Source organism: Eublepharis macularius, chromosome 2, assembly GCF_028583425.1.
Source record: "Eublepharis macularius isolate TG4126 chromosome 2, MPM_Emac_v1.0, whole genome shotgun sequence".
In the NCBI taxonomy this organism is placed as follows: Eukaryota; Metazoa; Chordata; class Lepidosauria; order Squamata; family Eublepharidae; genus Eublepharis; species Eublepharis macularius.
This window is the reverse complement of record NC_072791.1, coordinates 141,138,389-141,154,873: the sequence shown is the minus strand read 5'-3', so window position 1 is coordinate 141,154,873 and position 16,485 is coordinate 141,138,389. Positions and strand designations below refer to the sequence as shown.

General features: G+C 40.8%; 1 protein-coding gene across 1 annotated transcript in view; it reads right to left on the bottom strand.

The window, feature by feature from the left end:
- LRP5 (LDL receptor related protein 5) overlaps window positions 1-16,485 on the bottom strand; it is a 226,208-nt gene that overhangs the window by 40,453 nt on the left and 169,270 nt on the right. Inside the window, exons 8-13 of the mRNA XM_054970416.1 lie at window positions 12,209-12,425; window positions 9,652-9,941; window positions 8,654-8,880; window positions 5,737-5,921; window positions 2,119-2,442; window positions 947-1,149 (exon numbers count right to left, since the gene is read on the bottom strand). Of these exons, the coding sequence (XP_054826391.1) occupies window positions 947-1,149; window positions 2,119-2,442; window positions 5,737-5,921; window positions 8,654-8,880; window positions 9,652-9,941; window positions 12,209-12,425 (1,446 nt within the window). The remainder of the gene's footprint in view (window positions 1-946; window positions 1,150-2,118; window positions 2,443-5,736; window positions 5,922-8,653; window positions 8,881-9,651; window positions 9,942-12,208; window positions 12,426-16,485) is intronic.

The following is a 16,485-nucleotide window of genomic DNA, read 5'->3' as shown; positions in this document are numbered from 1 at the left end:
AACAATAATTCATTAACTAATAAAAATCCTGAAGAAAACTAATCACTTTAGTTTATATGGCATTTTTATTTGACTATAAGATAAGGATTTGTTTGCAACACAGGGATGGATCTAGGAGACAAAAGAAAACACAGGAAATATAACTCAGGTCCCATATAAGAGACAGACTGGTGCAACACTGTTTTGGTCTAGTATCAAATAGCTCCATTCAGCACTTTGCTCTTCAAATGACTAAGAATTTGTCCTATATAAACAATTGTTCTAAAAATCTGCAGAGCTGAAACAAAATGTTTGTAGAATTAGTTCATGACAGGGAAATAGCGCAGTAATGTGATGGTTCTTTTAACTACAGTACTAACATTAGGAACAGGTGACAGGATCATGCCCTCAATTCCTTCAGCACCACCTCACAGCAAGTTCTCCTGGTCTGCCTTAATCATGTTAAATATTACACTCCCAACACTCATCATTTGCTTATTTAAAATACTTACATCTCAATTTTCTCCAAAAGACTGGACTCACAGTGGCTACTGTACTATCAATATGTAATAGTCCACCCAAACTAACATACCCCAACACAGACAATAAAACAGGCCCCTATACCACTGTTTGCTTCATGACCACCTTGCAGTGCAACAGCACTTCTGCGTATGTAATATTAACAGCCTGAACAGGTGGGAGGGCCTGTACTTTTTAAAACCTGACACAAACTCTTCATATTTTACATAACAATGACGACTAAGAAATTCTAGTGGGCAGAAAGGGAGACTGATTATGTGACCAGCTGTTGGTGACAGAAACCTTATTTTGCATGGCAGAAGTAAAAACCGAAGTAAAAAGCACTTTCCCTACAGTATGGTTTTAAACAGTCTGCATAAGTAATATAATAATCAGTATTCACCTAACCCCATTTAACACACAGTCACACAGAGATATAAAAACTTGCCTGAGTGCCATCATCTTTGGCTCTTTTAATAATATTCTGACGACCATCTACCCAATAAATCAATTTATCCAAGGGATCATAATCAATAGCCTTGACATTTCTTAAACCATGAATAGGAAGGATGATATCTGGACTCTGCTGGTCATCTGGTATCATTCGACTAATGGCAGACTTCTGACTAAAAAGCAAGAAACTTCTGGGTGCTAGAAAAAGAAAAAGAATAATCTAATTAAAAAAATTGTGAAAAAACCTGGTAGGACAAAGAACAGTATTTGTAAAAATATTAAAGTTTTAGAGATTTTCCCACTGATATTGCATGACTGAAGTTAAAAACATTTAAAGCAATTAAATTTTTAACAGTTTTTAGGTGTAAGAGCTTTGTTATTATTATTGTTTTGCAGTGCCTTCTATGTGGAAAGTATAATTCTTACAATGTACTTTAAACAAACCCCCTCCCCGCTGTTATAAGTGAGAGTGTGCACAATCACCGGTCTAAGAGAGCATATTTGCAATCAAAATAGGAGAAATGTTCAGTATGATGATTTTAAAAACTTAACTATTTTATCACTGCTCTTAGTAATCTTTCCCTTAATCTTTCACACTTTAAAAACCTTCTAATTATTTTGTATAAAATGAAAAATACGTAAATAATGTTCACTTGATATTCCATATTTCCAACCTGGGTGCAATCCACTGCACAATGTTGCTGTCTGGTCTCATTTTCAGAGGGCTTGATGAAAACAAAACAGCTGTAGTTCTGTCTGGCTAGCTCCCCCTGAGCCTGCCTAGCTACTCAAGGCAATAATAATCTTTAAAAGATGGAACTGATTGGATCTTTCTGCCAGCATCTGTTTTCCATGTCTCTCCCACCCCAGGCTCAGATCTTCCACCTGCCATCATGACATGTAAATACTGGATGAGAGATCTGTTTTAGTAGGTGGGGAGCAGATATATACATGAGCAAAAGGTAGTGTAAGCTCTCAAGATATTCTTCAGCTGCTACTGGAAGCAATGGCTGTGAATCACTCCCAGAGATCCAAAATAAAATGCACACTCACTGACACACTAAGTGTGTGGGAGGGAATTCTCCAGAATTCTGAAAACTGAGGGCTTAAAAATATCATCAACAAACTGCAAGTTCTTAGAGAACTGCAAGAAAGATAAAGACATACAACTGCAGTTACGGCTGTTGGGTTCCAAGGTATAGTGAGATGAACATCCACATCTATATCCATTGGGTACCGCAAGGCACAACTGTCCACAGTGCCCATTGTTTTGCATGCAGTCATTCAAGCCATCCTGTCGTGAAGAATGAAAAACCAGTATGTCCATCACAAAATCCAAGCGCCCCTGAATTAGTGTACGATTCCTTCCATTTGTCTTGTCTGCTCTTTCTATACTATGAAGGTTCCAATCTGTCCAGTAGATGAAGTCACTGTACTGAGTAAGCCCAAATGGATGAGGTAGATCATCTGCTATTATTTCCCGTTCTTGTCCTGAAAGAGAAGACCACACATCAACTGACACGGTCATTGCAACTTGGTAGCCAAAATGATAAAAGCTCACTTATCCTCTGCAATTCATATATTGTTTCCCAAACACAGCATATCTAATTTGATGATATGGAGAGAAGTAATCAGAAAGGCACATAGTGCACACTATGCAAGCACTATTCATACAAGATTTTTCATGGAATACTCCCTTCAGCCCTTCTGTATGACAGTTTAGGGCCCACTCGGCCAGGCCCAGCGTTCAAGTTAAATGCTACTTTCAGACAAGGTTTTCACAGAAGGTAATTCACTTTCCTCTACAAATGTTGTTCTCTGGTGACTTGGTAGAGACCCTTGTTGGGATCCGGAATGCTAAGTTGTCTGGGACCTCTGGTGTCTCCCCCTAAGTGAGCTGGGTGATATGAATTGGGATGAAAGAAGAATAGCGCTTTGTTGGCAGAAGACTTGTACTGAAACATAAAGAGCCCACTGTGGAGCCCAACTGAAAGCTTATGGTGGTGGCACCAATGGTAAAAAGTTTCCTTCTTCACCACCAACTTATTAGCAGAATCTCACCCAGACCCACTATTTAAGGCGTTCTGGGCTATATCAACACCTAAATCCTTAGAACACAAAGAGAATTTGGTGGATCATTATGACACTTTGGCTAGATTCTTTGATGATAAAATCTCTCACATGCAGTCCAACATAGATGCTTGGTTTAATACACGTCTTTTGTCTGAGGCCTTAGAAGCACTCTCTTGCTGATATGACAGAGAGAGCTTCAGATCTGTCTCCTGGCTTAATGCGGATATGGTCCTTGGAATGTGAAGACTACCACTTACGAAGTAGGTGCTTTGCTTTCTGCTTAATTAAATCATGCCAAGATAAAACCAACTCCTTTATCTAGAATTATAAATATCTCTCTGGTTGGAAGAATTTTCCCAAGCCCCTTAAGGAAGCAATAGTGAGACTTTTATTAAAGAATCCATGCCTGACAAAGAATGATTTGACCACCTACAGGCTGGTGGCAAATTTGCCTTCAGGGCATAAGGTGCTTGAGTGGCTGGTGGCAGAGCAACTCTGAAAATACCTGAGACGACAATTCTGAATTGATCCATTTCAGCCTGGCATCAGGGCTGATACTGGAACAGAGATAGCTTTAGTTATTACTGGTAGATGATCTCCATCTATGAAGGGATAGGGAAATTTCTTCTTTGTTAATGATGTTAGAGTGATTGGAAGTTTTTGATACCATCAAACATTCCATCCTACATCAAGTGGAAAAAAGAGTAAGGGCAAGCCCAGTGTTCAGAGGATTCTGGTCTTTTCTCTCTGGTAGGACACAAGGGGCTTCCAGTGGTGATGTAGAATCAACTCCCTGGCCTTTCAAATGTGGGTTATCAGGGTTTCATAATCTCAGCTATGTTGTTCTACTTTATATTATGCCATTAAATGACATAATCTGGAAATCCGGATTTGAATATCAATGTGCAAAGGATACCTAGCTCAGTATTTTGTTCAACTAAACTCCAACATGCAGCTTTTTCTAACCAGAAAAAATACCTGGGTGGAGTGAACAATTGGGCAGGGAGAATAAGCTGAAATAATTTTTTAAAAATAGAGGTAATGCTGGTCTGTAGAGCTGACATTCTATAGGGACTGATCTTCCTGTTTTCAGTCGGGTGAGATTTTTGAGTAGATAAAAATCCTTGGGGTTCTCTTTGTTCCTGTGCTATTTTGGGGAAGTACAGGCTGTAGAGCTTCCCAGACAGCAAGAGGAAGTATGCCCCACCCACAGACTCCACTGGGACAGTGTCTCAGAGGCTGCCTGTGGGATAATGAAGAGCAATATTACTGTTGCTCTGTTCCCAGTGTTGCCAAATCAACATCCCTAGTCTAAGAGCCTCAAAATTATATTTTTTAAAAATCAGAACCCTTGCAACAGTGTAAAAAAACTCCAACTGTAGTTCACTCTTGTATGCTTTCTCTTTCCAGCATGAGCAACTTCAGACATATTATATGTACCTCAAAAATTTAAAGGTAGTTTAAAAGTGTGTAAGTGTACCATATATGGTATGAGATGTATAATGAGATGTACACATTTTAACTCTGCTTAGGATAGCATTGTTAATATACCAGAACATTGGCATGCTTCATGATCTGACGTTACATGAACAAGCGTAAGAGATCTCAGACCTACTCATTTGTGATCTAATGAAAGTCTTGTTTGTCATAATATCTAAGTGTCAAAAGCCAGTGTGCAGAGGCTTTAGATCAGAACGATCAGTTTGACAGGTAGACACATCAGGTGGTTAAGTCAAGAGTCAGGAGGACGTAAGTGAATGACTCAGCTAAACTCATGCATGCATCTGATTGGGTGTCTACATGTATAAATAGCTACTATGTACAGTATGGTTGGGGCTTCTTTCGAGTCCAGGTGTAGGCGAAGCACTTTGTCTCTCTGGACTGTAACCTGTATATATTGCTCTTTATCCACCTATAAATAAATTGTATTATACACCTTTACTAAACAAACAAGGTGTGGACTCTTTCTGGGTTCTCTTCAAGCCGGTGAAGTCACGCTGAATACACACTATTCAACAGTTTGGACCACAAACAATGGTTCACCCTCTGAAAAACAGGGTACCAAACCAGGATGCAACCCAGCTTTAGAATCCTGGTTTGTAGGGAAGAGAGCAAACCATAGTTTGTGGTTCAGATGTAACCCACTATGGTTTGGCACAAAAGCATTTTTTCATTAGGTTGTTGTATGTGAGAAGAAGCCCCGTGGCGCAGATTGGTAAGCTGCAGTACTGCAGCCCAAGCTCTGCTAACAACCTGAGTCCGATCCTGGCGGAAGCTGGGTTCAGGTAGCCGGTTCAAGGTTGACTCAGCCTTCCATCCTTCCAAGGTCGGTAAAAATGAGTACCCAGTTTCCTGAGGGTAAAGTGTAGATGACTGGGGAAGGCAATGGCAAACCACCCCATAAAAAGTCTGCCAAGAAAACGTAGTGATGCGATGTCCCCCCATGGGTCAGTAATGTCTCGGCGCTTGCACAGAGGACTACTTTTACCTTTTTGTGAGAGGAAGAGAAAATACGTGAGGCCAAATCATCCCGAAACTAGTTCATACAACCACAGCTGCTGTTACTATACAACAGAGTCAACAGAAAAATTAGAGACAAAGCAGGGAATTTTAGCTTTGGACTCAACTCTCTTGGAGTAGTATTCACCCATGTAATTTGTACAGGTGTGAATCTGTATATTTTATTTTGATATTTTCTAACTAGTGGCATACCTAGCATATTTGATGATTCAATCATGCTTGTATCCAGGTCAGTCCAATAGAGTCGTTGATCTTCATAGTCAATAGTGAGATCATTGGCACGCCCCACTTTATCCACTAGAGTGATACTGTTTGTCCCATCCATGTAAGCCCGAACAATCTTTGGTTTGCCTCCCCATTCTGTCCAGTACATGTACCTGGAATGGACAATGAAACAGAACCCAGTATAAAAAGTGATCCTTTTAAAGACAGTGTCAATCAGCCATTCTGGTCTTGTTTACATGCTCTCAGGTATGTAAAATGGAAAATGTTGTAAGAGTGAACTTGAGATGCTTAATAAATAACATTATTAACTATAATTACACTTTCCCTCAATGTTGAATGGTTATAAAACATATCTTAACGTTAAATGAATATTTCAAAGTCCTGGAGGATTCTTGTGCGTGTGAGCTGGACTAGCACACATTCATCTGATATAGACATTAATGAGCATGTTCAATTCAGTAACATCTTAAAGGATCAACTTTTTGTGTGTCTTGCAGTACAGAAGCATTTGATTTTCACAGAACTCTCCAAGCAGAATGAGAAGCAAGTCAGTCATCTACAAGCTCCCACGACTAAGGGGCACCAACAGACCCCAGCACTGAAAAAGGATGACTTGATGGTTAAATCACTTTTCACATTTTGTGATTAGATTATGCTAGGAAATTATGCAGAGAGTAACGAAGGAAAATATTCACTTAAGAACGATACATCACTCAAGAGGAAAGGACTTATTTAATGTACAGCTATCTTTTAACCATTACTCAGCCCAGTTTGGCACCAAAGAAGCTAAGAGGAAATTTATGTATAGTTTCACTGATTGACTTAAAACATCTTGGTTGGAAATGAAAATGGTGCACAGGGAGCTTCCAAATGAACTATTACAGCTCTAGATCCACTTGGATCTTTCCATAGACTGAAAGATTTCTGTACATGCAGTGCAACTTCCTTGCTTCCTCAATCCCTCTACAGCTCAAAATTCAACCCTATGCTGCTCTGAGGGTACTACTCCAGGAGCAGTATTGGGGGGGGGGGGGCTGCAATAAGAGAGGAAAGGCAAGGAAGTCACACTATGCAGGCAGAAATGCTAAAGTGAATTCCAGCCACAGTTCTTCCCAAAGGCTGATCCCAAAACATCTATATATGAGAGACCATTTGTTTCTGACTCCAGTACAGTGTTGATCATGTTTGGAATTTTAAAAAAACGACAGCCACAGAACTATCAATCACCATGCAGAAGCATTACGGTTCACATCTAGGATTTTTTTGGCTCTTAATTCACAACTTAAAGCAGAGTTCTGCACTTCATTGTTAACAAATTGGGATTCTATCCTAAAAGCACAAGCTGCAATACTATAATTCACAAATTTGTATATGAGATGAATGAGATTAGTGCTGTATAGGCCATCCAATAATTTGAGTAATGCTCTTTCCAAAAAAGATTAGAGATTTCCAGAATATATCTGGAAATGTTCTTCTTTCGTTAAATTCTGCTGGAAGGAATTACTTGTAATGTAAAGGAGAGAGGATGGCAATACACAGTCCAATGGCTCCCAGCATTTATTTATTTATAGTCCACCTTGTTCGCTGAGACCAAAGGAGGATTACCAAGTGCAAGACAATATGATCAACAGTTAGGACATTTAATGAACAAATACAAATAGGGTATGGGTTGCACAAATTTGAAAACAAGCATAAATCCAAACAGAGATGAACACACTGCTGAAAGAAACCATAAATAATTAAACATGACATCTTTAACTATGCAGAAACTACCCAGTAGAGGCTTAACTACGACAACAGACAGTACCTAGTAGAACAGTCTAAAGTTCCTGTTCTTCTACCAAGGAATCTCTATGAGACATTTCTTACAGTACAATCCTATTACTTTGTGTAAAGAAAGCCCACCTAAATAATTCAGCTTTGCAAAGTTTGGTGATGGTTTATTGCTACCTTTTCTCGTGATTCTTCATATATTTGCTACATTCCAGAAGGTAGGCACTATCACAGAGAAAGTGTATACATGGGCAGTTGCTGATTTTTCCCAACTGCAGGGTGATATCTGCATGATCTTGTGTAGATGCCTGATGGAATTAAGAATTTTACCTTTCGGTTTTAAAAAGTTTTTAATTTTCATGACTATACAAGGAAGTGAGGTCAAAAGCATTTGAGAAGTTCTTAACTAGAAATCAGATGATAAAATACCTTTACGTTGAAGGTAATTTTAAAAAATTATGTTTTAAGCCCATTTCATGATCTGAGGGGCCGTGATCATTTTGGATATCTGCAGCAAGTGGTATCAGATGCCAGACAGCAGCAAGCAGTATCAGGTACCAGATAGCCTGAAGACTCAAAACAGCCTGACAGGACTTGTCTATCCCCAGTGACTTGGTGGTTGCCATGATGATACATACCATCTTAATTTGCAGAATAAGTGAATTAAATAGCCATCTACCTAATGGTATAAGGGAGCAAGGAAGGGGAATTGCTGTGGCAACATATTGCCAGCTGCACAATATTTCAGGTGTGCTTTTGTCTCAGTCATGCCTGCAGTTATAAAAGCTGGGCAATGACAGAGATGTACGCCACTGAGTGTGATATAAAGGACTCTAGGAGCATACAAGAGCTAGTTAAGTGGAGCAGAACCTGCCTGCAAGGTATCTGTTTTTGACTCTTTGTTGTGATAGCTTAAGTGATATTGCTTACTTTGTTGTGGAAATTTCTGTAAGCAACTTTGTGTCCTTTGCGAGACAAGCAGTATAGAAATGCCTATATTTAAGCTAAATATTATAAAAGTATGCATTTGGCATGGTCTCTGTGATGGACCTGTTGCCTCTCATTGCTCCAATGACACTATACTGAAAGAGAAAACACAAACCTTTCTTACCCTTTAGATGGATCAAGTGCCAAAGATCTAGGGTTATCTAAATCCTTCCACACAAGAACTTGCCGGTACAGACCATCCAGGCGTGCCACTTCAATTCTATTAGTTCCAGTATCTGCCCAATAAAGATTCTTCCCCATCCAGTCTACTGCCATTCCTTCAGGGTAATCCAATCCAAACTCAATCACATGCTCAACAGCACTTCCATTCATGAAAGCCCGGCTTATTGTCTAAAAAATAATTTTGGAGAAATATTATGAGTTCAGGAACACAAACCAAAACAGGTGAATGCTGATTTACTAAAGACTATTTATACAAGGAAAAAGCATTTATTCATAAGGGGAAAATCCCATAGAAAAACATTTTTCCTAATGTTAAAAGTTTATACACTATGGGTTTGATCCAGCAATGGAACAATTGAAGGCACTGATGGATGCAAACCTTTGCTGTATTCTTCTACCACCAGTAGACCCTTCCTGCTCTGGGAAAGTAGACCCCTAGGGCTATGGGACCCAATAACTATGTAGATCAGGGGGCAATACAGAGGAGCGGGAAGAGGGCAAATAACTAAACACTCAAATGCATTCTGAATATCGACAGTGAAGGGGCCATGTACACCTCCATAAGGTTTTTCCATAATCGTGGGGCTGCCACTGAAAAGGCCCTCTCTCATGTTCCCACCAGCCAAGCTTCTTTAGTCGAAGTAACTGTCAGGAGGGTCTCTCCTTGTGATCTTAATTCCCAGGCAGAAATATATGGAAGATCCTTCAGCTATTCTGGTCGCAAGCCATATAAACCTTTATAAACTATCTATTCCTATTGATTTCAGTGTGCACATGAAAATAATTCACTGCAATCACTCAAGAGGGTACTTTATTTTGTAAAATGTACAGAACAGTTTTATTCATCAACATTTTTTTTTTGCTGAATGTAGTGCACTGAAACTTGCTGTTTAGCTAGTTAACAAAAACAACCTGCCTGGATTAAAATGTTATGAATACCTTTAAACTAATATCTGTCCAATATATTCTGTTGTCAGACACATCAAAATCAAGGGCTGAAGCTTCTTTGACACCAGTAAGAGGAATAGCTACATCGTTATTGTTTGTTTCAAGAGAAATCCTATGAATGGCTGCTCTGCTGGTGAAGACAAGAAAGGCTTCTGGAATGATGCAAGTCTTCATATCACTAAGTAGTTCCAATCCAATGGGACAGGCACAACGACACTCCTGAGGTGTGAAGAAACACAGGTGGCTGCAATCTCCATTGTTCTCAGCACATGGATTTGTTCCTATAAAGTAAAGCAATCCTTTGAAGACAAATGATTTGGCTAGGATTGAATCATGAGCAGCAAGGTTAAAGATATTGGGAGGTTGGAAAATACCTTAATTGTGCCAAAGCGCTCAAAACAGACCCTATCAGAGTCTATTTGTCTTTCAGGATTATTCTGATTAAAAGAAGCTAATGAGGGGTTTCCCCCCTGGATATTTATTTCTTTCATGTTTGAGTGCTGGGGGGGAGCAGCCGCTAAAGCAAAAGTCCTTACGGGAAAAAATGCATAGGAACAGTGCACTCCTGAGTGGTGTAACATGAATTTATGTTGAAGTGTCAAGATAGGGGGTGCCTGATATCTAAATAAGCTTTTAATGTTTCAAGGGTACATCACTGGGTCATCGTGGATAAGGGGGTGATAATGGTAGTGAGCAATACACAATATCCTGAAATGCTAATATAGCAAGCAGGATAAGAAGAGACTGAAAGCTTTGCAGAGGAAAAACTGAAGGTAATAAAAAGGAAATATTGTTAATGACACACCAATTACAGGGGGAAATAGTATCTCCTATGTAGGAGCAAAAAGTGGGAGAGATATGAACTCAGTTAAAGAGAAACAGGAGACAAAATTTCATAAATATACAATGTGGAACTTTCTACTTGTAGACAAGAAGGGTGTGAATAATTGCTCCTCTTAGACATCATAATTAAACTGAAAGCCTTTCTAGATATAAAAGTAGGTCAAAAGCACAAAATGAGATTTTCAACATTTTGCCACTAAGGTTAGAAAGAGAAAGTATCACAAGGGGATATGTTTTATGGTTAATTTAATGCTTTAAAAAAATCACACTTCTTTCTCAATTGCAAGAACGCACAACAAAATACTCATGTTTTACCTCAGAACATAACCTAGGTAGCATGAAAAAGAAAAAACAGGTGTAAGTCAGCACTCTTTAACACTCTTCTGAAAACTGGATGACTACTATCCATTAAGTTAAAATATTTGCAATCAAAACCTATGCAAATGTTTTGGCCACTGATTGATATGCAAGAACTGGCATCTTATCCTATCTATTTGTAACATCCCATTGGAATGGACAGAGAGTGAGGATGGGGAAAATGCTAATGGTACACCTTCCAATATTTGTTTTCCAAATCACAGGAGATTAAAATGACTCTCCCCTTACTTCCTCCTAAATCCCTCAAACTTCTGTAGTCCAAATCACCCAAACTGCAGGTTTTCATCAGCCTTCTATTGCCAATGAAATTCAATAGCTACAGAGAGTGGCACAGAGGTACAAGCCTTTGTCCAACTTATATTTCTGAATGGCTGAAGGCAAGGAAGTTACTTGCCACTTGCTTTCCTTAAGCCAAGTAAAAGCCCTTATGATGGTTGGAGTATGCTTGCTCACCTTTCTTCTTCAATCCTATATCCATCATAGTTTCAGATGGATCTGCAGTAAAGGTGTTGGTCTGTAGTAATACAGCAAGATTCAAGTTAAGTAGCATGATTACACCTATTCTGAGCGTCTATCAGTTGCCTCTTGAATCCTGCATGATTTCCTTTTTGCTGGCAGACACCAATCTAGAAATAATGCGTTCTGTTGCTGTTTTTAGCATTTGTGGTTTCTTTAAGCTATTGCAGAGATGGATTTTAATTAGCCATGTTTTGTTTTAATGTTTATTGTTCTGTATTTTACTTTATAATTATACTATTTTGCTCAAGACCTTTGGTCAGACGAGCATAATAATAAATGAAAGGAGTCTAGTCCCTTGATGGGAGCTTGACCCTTGAAAGTTTATACCCTTGAAATCATGTTGGTCTTTAAGGTGCTAATTGGACTTGAATCTTGCTAATAGCCATCACAGAGTCTGAAGTGACTTAGAATAAGCACAGGTTCACACCAACCCCAAGCGCGCAGCTTGGAGACCTGGTTGGTACCATATCCTGAGAGGTCTTGAAACATAATGGTAGCAACTCCAGGTCCCTTCATTTATGCGGTAGAAAGAGAGCAAAACAAACCCCACTACCATACTTTACCTTACTCCCCACCTTTGAATTCTTCACAGGCACTCCATTGTAAGTTACAATTTAGGAAAAAAGAATCTGGATAGTAAGTACTTCTTTGGATGTTTTCCTATATGACTAACATAGCTGTGATTTTTCCATTTAACAGCCTGTTAAACATTCAAGATTGTTTATAGTAATGATGGCAGATGCTAGCATTTTGCAACAAAAACAATTTTGAAAAACAGTTCAAATCAGTTTCACATCCTTTTGCTTACCAACTGCTTTGGTGACACTTGCTGCTTTGAGGCCCATCAAGTCTGGCAACTGATCAATGATAATGTCCCTACTTGCTCGGATTTTATGAACTCTTTCAATGCTTCGCCTCTGCCAGTCTGTCCAATAGATGTAGTCTCCAAGTAAAGTAAACCCAAATATATGGGGAAGCTTATCTTCTATGAGAGTTTTTCTCATGGTACCATCCATATTTATCACCTGCAGATGCGATAAAGAAAAGACAAAATATTCCAGATTACACTGACAGTTTGGTAACAGTTTGAAGGAGGAAATTAAGAATTTCCATGCTGAAGCAAACCAAAGTCCATCTACAACATTTTTCAGTTTCTAGAAGGAGTTAGCCAGATCCCATTGGGAGGTCTGCAAGTAAGGCATGAAAGAGACTGCATGTATGTCCCCAGCACATGGTATTCAGATGTCTCTTCACACAGAGTTTTGATTTGGCTATCACAGTTTAATAGTAGTTGAGAACCTATTATCTGTATTTGTCTAATCGTTTATGCCAGTTTAGCCTGAGCTCATCAGAGCTTGAAAGCTAAACAAGGTTGGCCAGGGTTAGTACTTGAATGGGAGACCACCAAGAAAGACTGGTGTTGCTATGTGGAAGAAGGCAATGGCAAATCACCTCTGCTCATCTCTTGCCTGGAATGCTATATGGATGGGTTGCCATGAATCAGATGCAAGTCAACAGCTCCCTCCTCCAAAAGCCACTAAGGTCAGCTGCTGCTGTTCCCCCATCCTTTATGTCAGCATTTGGTGTTGCTGCTTTGGTTGGTTTTAATAATTTTAAAATGCAATTTTATTACATTTGTTTTAATTCCTTAATTGCCTTGGTGGCCATTATGAAGTGGGATATACATTTTGTTATATAATGATGAGAATATTTAATCTAACCGGAAGTCAAAATATTTTTTAAATGATAGATTGATGAAAATATGGATGAAAATAACAATGCCAATTAGATAAGATGATTTACAGGGAGAAAATAAATGAATATTTGTCCATGTATCTCAATACTACTCAAAGTAATATACTAATATACCACTCTGGGGAACAGAACTGGCTTTTAAGAAGATTCTCTTACACACATCAGAGGATATGAACAGACATGATTTGTTTGTTTCCTCTGCAAATTAAATCCTATTATGTTTTAAGTCAAGTCAGAAAAGCCCAATATGATCTCACTGTACCACAAGTTTATTCCTCTTGCAAAATATCAAACAACAAAGAGTAAAAGAGCTCAAGCTACCCTGATTTTCTGACGCTCTAGATGGATTTTAGATCTAGAATTAAATCAGCATTAAATAGAATAACTGTGTAACAGAAGATGCTCTTAATTATAAATGAAGTAAAAGTCAAACCCTTGCAGCAGGATTCTCAAGAGGAATTTCTTCTCTTCTGCGTGGAAAATCGTATGTATTTAACAACTTGAGAATCTCTTGTTTCCAAGTGGTATTAAAAGTCTGGAATAATGCTTAATCTTTACTACATCTCTTTTCCTTCTACAATCTAAGTGTCTCTGTCATCTTCTGATCTTTATATGTAACATTATTCCTATATTTTTAACCTTTCCTCACTTGCCACTTTTTGTCTCCTAATTTCATGAACCACTATTTTTGAACATCATACTTACAAAACCTAACAAGAAAACATATACAACTAATAGTATCATCATAAATAGTGCCAACAAAATTACTCCTTTATGAATCCATTGACATCAATGGTCTTAGAAGGGTGGAACTCGGCTTAGAATTGTGTTATAAGGTATCTAATAAAACAGCATAGCATATAACCAGTGTCCACATCTTTTCATGCAGTGATTCTACCCTTTTTTATCCTTAAAAATGTTTGTTCTTTTTCTACAGACTTGAAACTGCCCTCCCCATCTATAAATTATGTTTAAAAAAGACTTTAAGATTTAAAAATTCCAAAAGATGAAATTATCAAACCAGTAGAAAAAACAGACAGCTATGTCCAAAGCCCAGTCTACCTTTGAGTTATCCATTCAGCAGCTGAAGTAAAGTCACCTTTCATAAGGATAAACAGATTTCTCTCTTTCTGCAGGCATTTTAGGATCAATGTGCATAAGGAGTAGTTGGTGAGCAGAACATATTTAAAAAGCCCCAGATTGTCCCTTTGATATGGCAACAAAAATCTGAGAATTATTCAAAGAGACCAGTTACATTATCTTTTTCATTTCAACTTGTACTCATTGGCTTCATTTAGACATTAGGAACAGTAGTTTGGGATTTAGGAGATAATCTGCACCTGCCACATATACAAAATAGACTTGAAAACAGATATATAAGTTATCAATAAAGAGTTAGTTATAATTCATAAACACAACATCGGTTCCATTGCAGCCAGTACATCAAAGATACATTCTTATTTGGTAAAACTGCATATTAAAAGCAGCGACAGAGAACAAGATGGGAAGGTCCAACAGAGCCACAAGCAAGTAAGATACACAGAATCTCCCCAAAGGCACTCTGAAACCTTGTGCCACAGTTGAAATATACTAGCAGTGTTAGATGCTATCACATGTATCTGTACTGGATTTCACTCTAAAATGGAAGACTTACATGAGATGTACTAAATAAAGGCCAACGGGGGGGGGGGGAGATGGTGGATTCATGTGGAGAAAACTTACATGCCTATTAAAGGTAACTGAAATCAGATTAATATTTTCCCATAAAAATGCAAATATTCTTCTCTTTGGGATGGATAATAATTAGACATAGGCACGAACCAAAAAAAAAATAATGAACCAGCGGATCATGGTTCGTTGCAGACGACGATCCCGAATTCGCGAACCGCAAAGACCATCTCCTGTTGCCAAACCGGTTCGTGGTTCGTGGAGGCCAAAGTGGAGAGCGTCGGTATTCCCAGCAATACAGGAACAGTGGGTAATGCCGGCGGCCACCAGGCCTGGCGGGGACAGGGAGGAGGCGGGGGTCTGGCCGCTTGCTGGTGGCACCCCCCATGTGCCCGCCAGGCAGGCCAAACTGGAGCGGGCTTGTATTCCCTGCGCAGGCAGGAACGGTGGGTGTTGGCGGCGGCTGCAGGGAATGGTGGGCACGGGGAGGCGGCGGAGAGCCGCCTCCCCTTTAGGGACCGGGGGGGGGTCTGGCCGCTCACCAGCGGCACCCCTCATGTGTCCGCCTGCCAGGCTAAACTGGAGCGTGCTGGTATTCCCAGCGATAAAGGAACGGTGGGTGCTGGCGGCGGTCGCCGGGCCTGGTGGGCAAAGGGAGACCGCGACGAGCCGCCTCCCCTCAGGGGGCGGGAGGGTCTGGCCACTCACCAGCGGTACCACACATGTGCCCGCCAGGCCAAAAAGGAGCGCGCTGGTATTCCCAGCTATGTAGGAAGGTGTGTTTTGGGGGCGGCCACCAGGCCTGGCGGGCATGGGGAGACGGCAATGAGCCGCCTCCCCTCAGGGGGCGGGGGGTCTGGCTGCTCGCCGGCGACATCCCCCATGTGCCCACCAGCCAGGCCGAAAAGGAGTGCGCTGGTATTCCCAGCCATGTAGGAAGGTGGGTACTGGGGGCGGCCGCCAGGCCGGGCGGGCACGGGGAGATGGCGACAAGCCGCCACCCCTCAAGGGGGCGGGGGTCTGGGTGCTCGCCGGCGGCACCCCCATGTGGCCGCCCGCCAGGCCAAAGAAGAGTGCACTGGTATTCCCGGAGTGGGTGGGAGAGGACCTGTCATCATGAGGAGGGGGACGGGGAATATCCCCCAGCATCCGTGGGTCCTCACTCGAGGGTCCCACCGAGAAACAGTGTGGCGGAGGCAGCCAACAGTACACACCTTCCTGCCTTGCTGGAAAAGATGGGAGGGAGAGGACATGTCATCATGAGGAGGGGGAGGGAGAATATCTCTCAGCATCCGCGGGTCCTTACCCAAGGGTCCCACCGAGGAACAGTGTGGCGGAGACAGCCAACAGTACACACCTTCCTGCCTTGACGGAAAAGATGGGAGGGAGAGGACATGTCATCATGAGGAGGGGGGGAGAATATCCCCCAGCATCCATGGGTCCTCACCCAAGGGTCCCACCGAGGAACAGTGTGGCGGAGGCAGCCAACAGTACACACCGTCCTGCCTTGACGGAAAGGACGGGAGTTGCGGGACCCATTCCCACCCAGCTGAAAGAGGTCCTGTCAGTCCCGTTGACAGGGGTTCTGCCACATTGTCAACCGACTGTATCCGTACACAATACAATCAGCTGTGCGAGCACAACCGAGCTGTGTAACCAAGG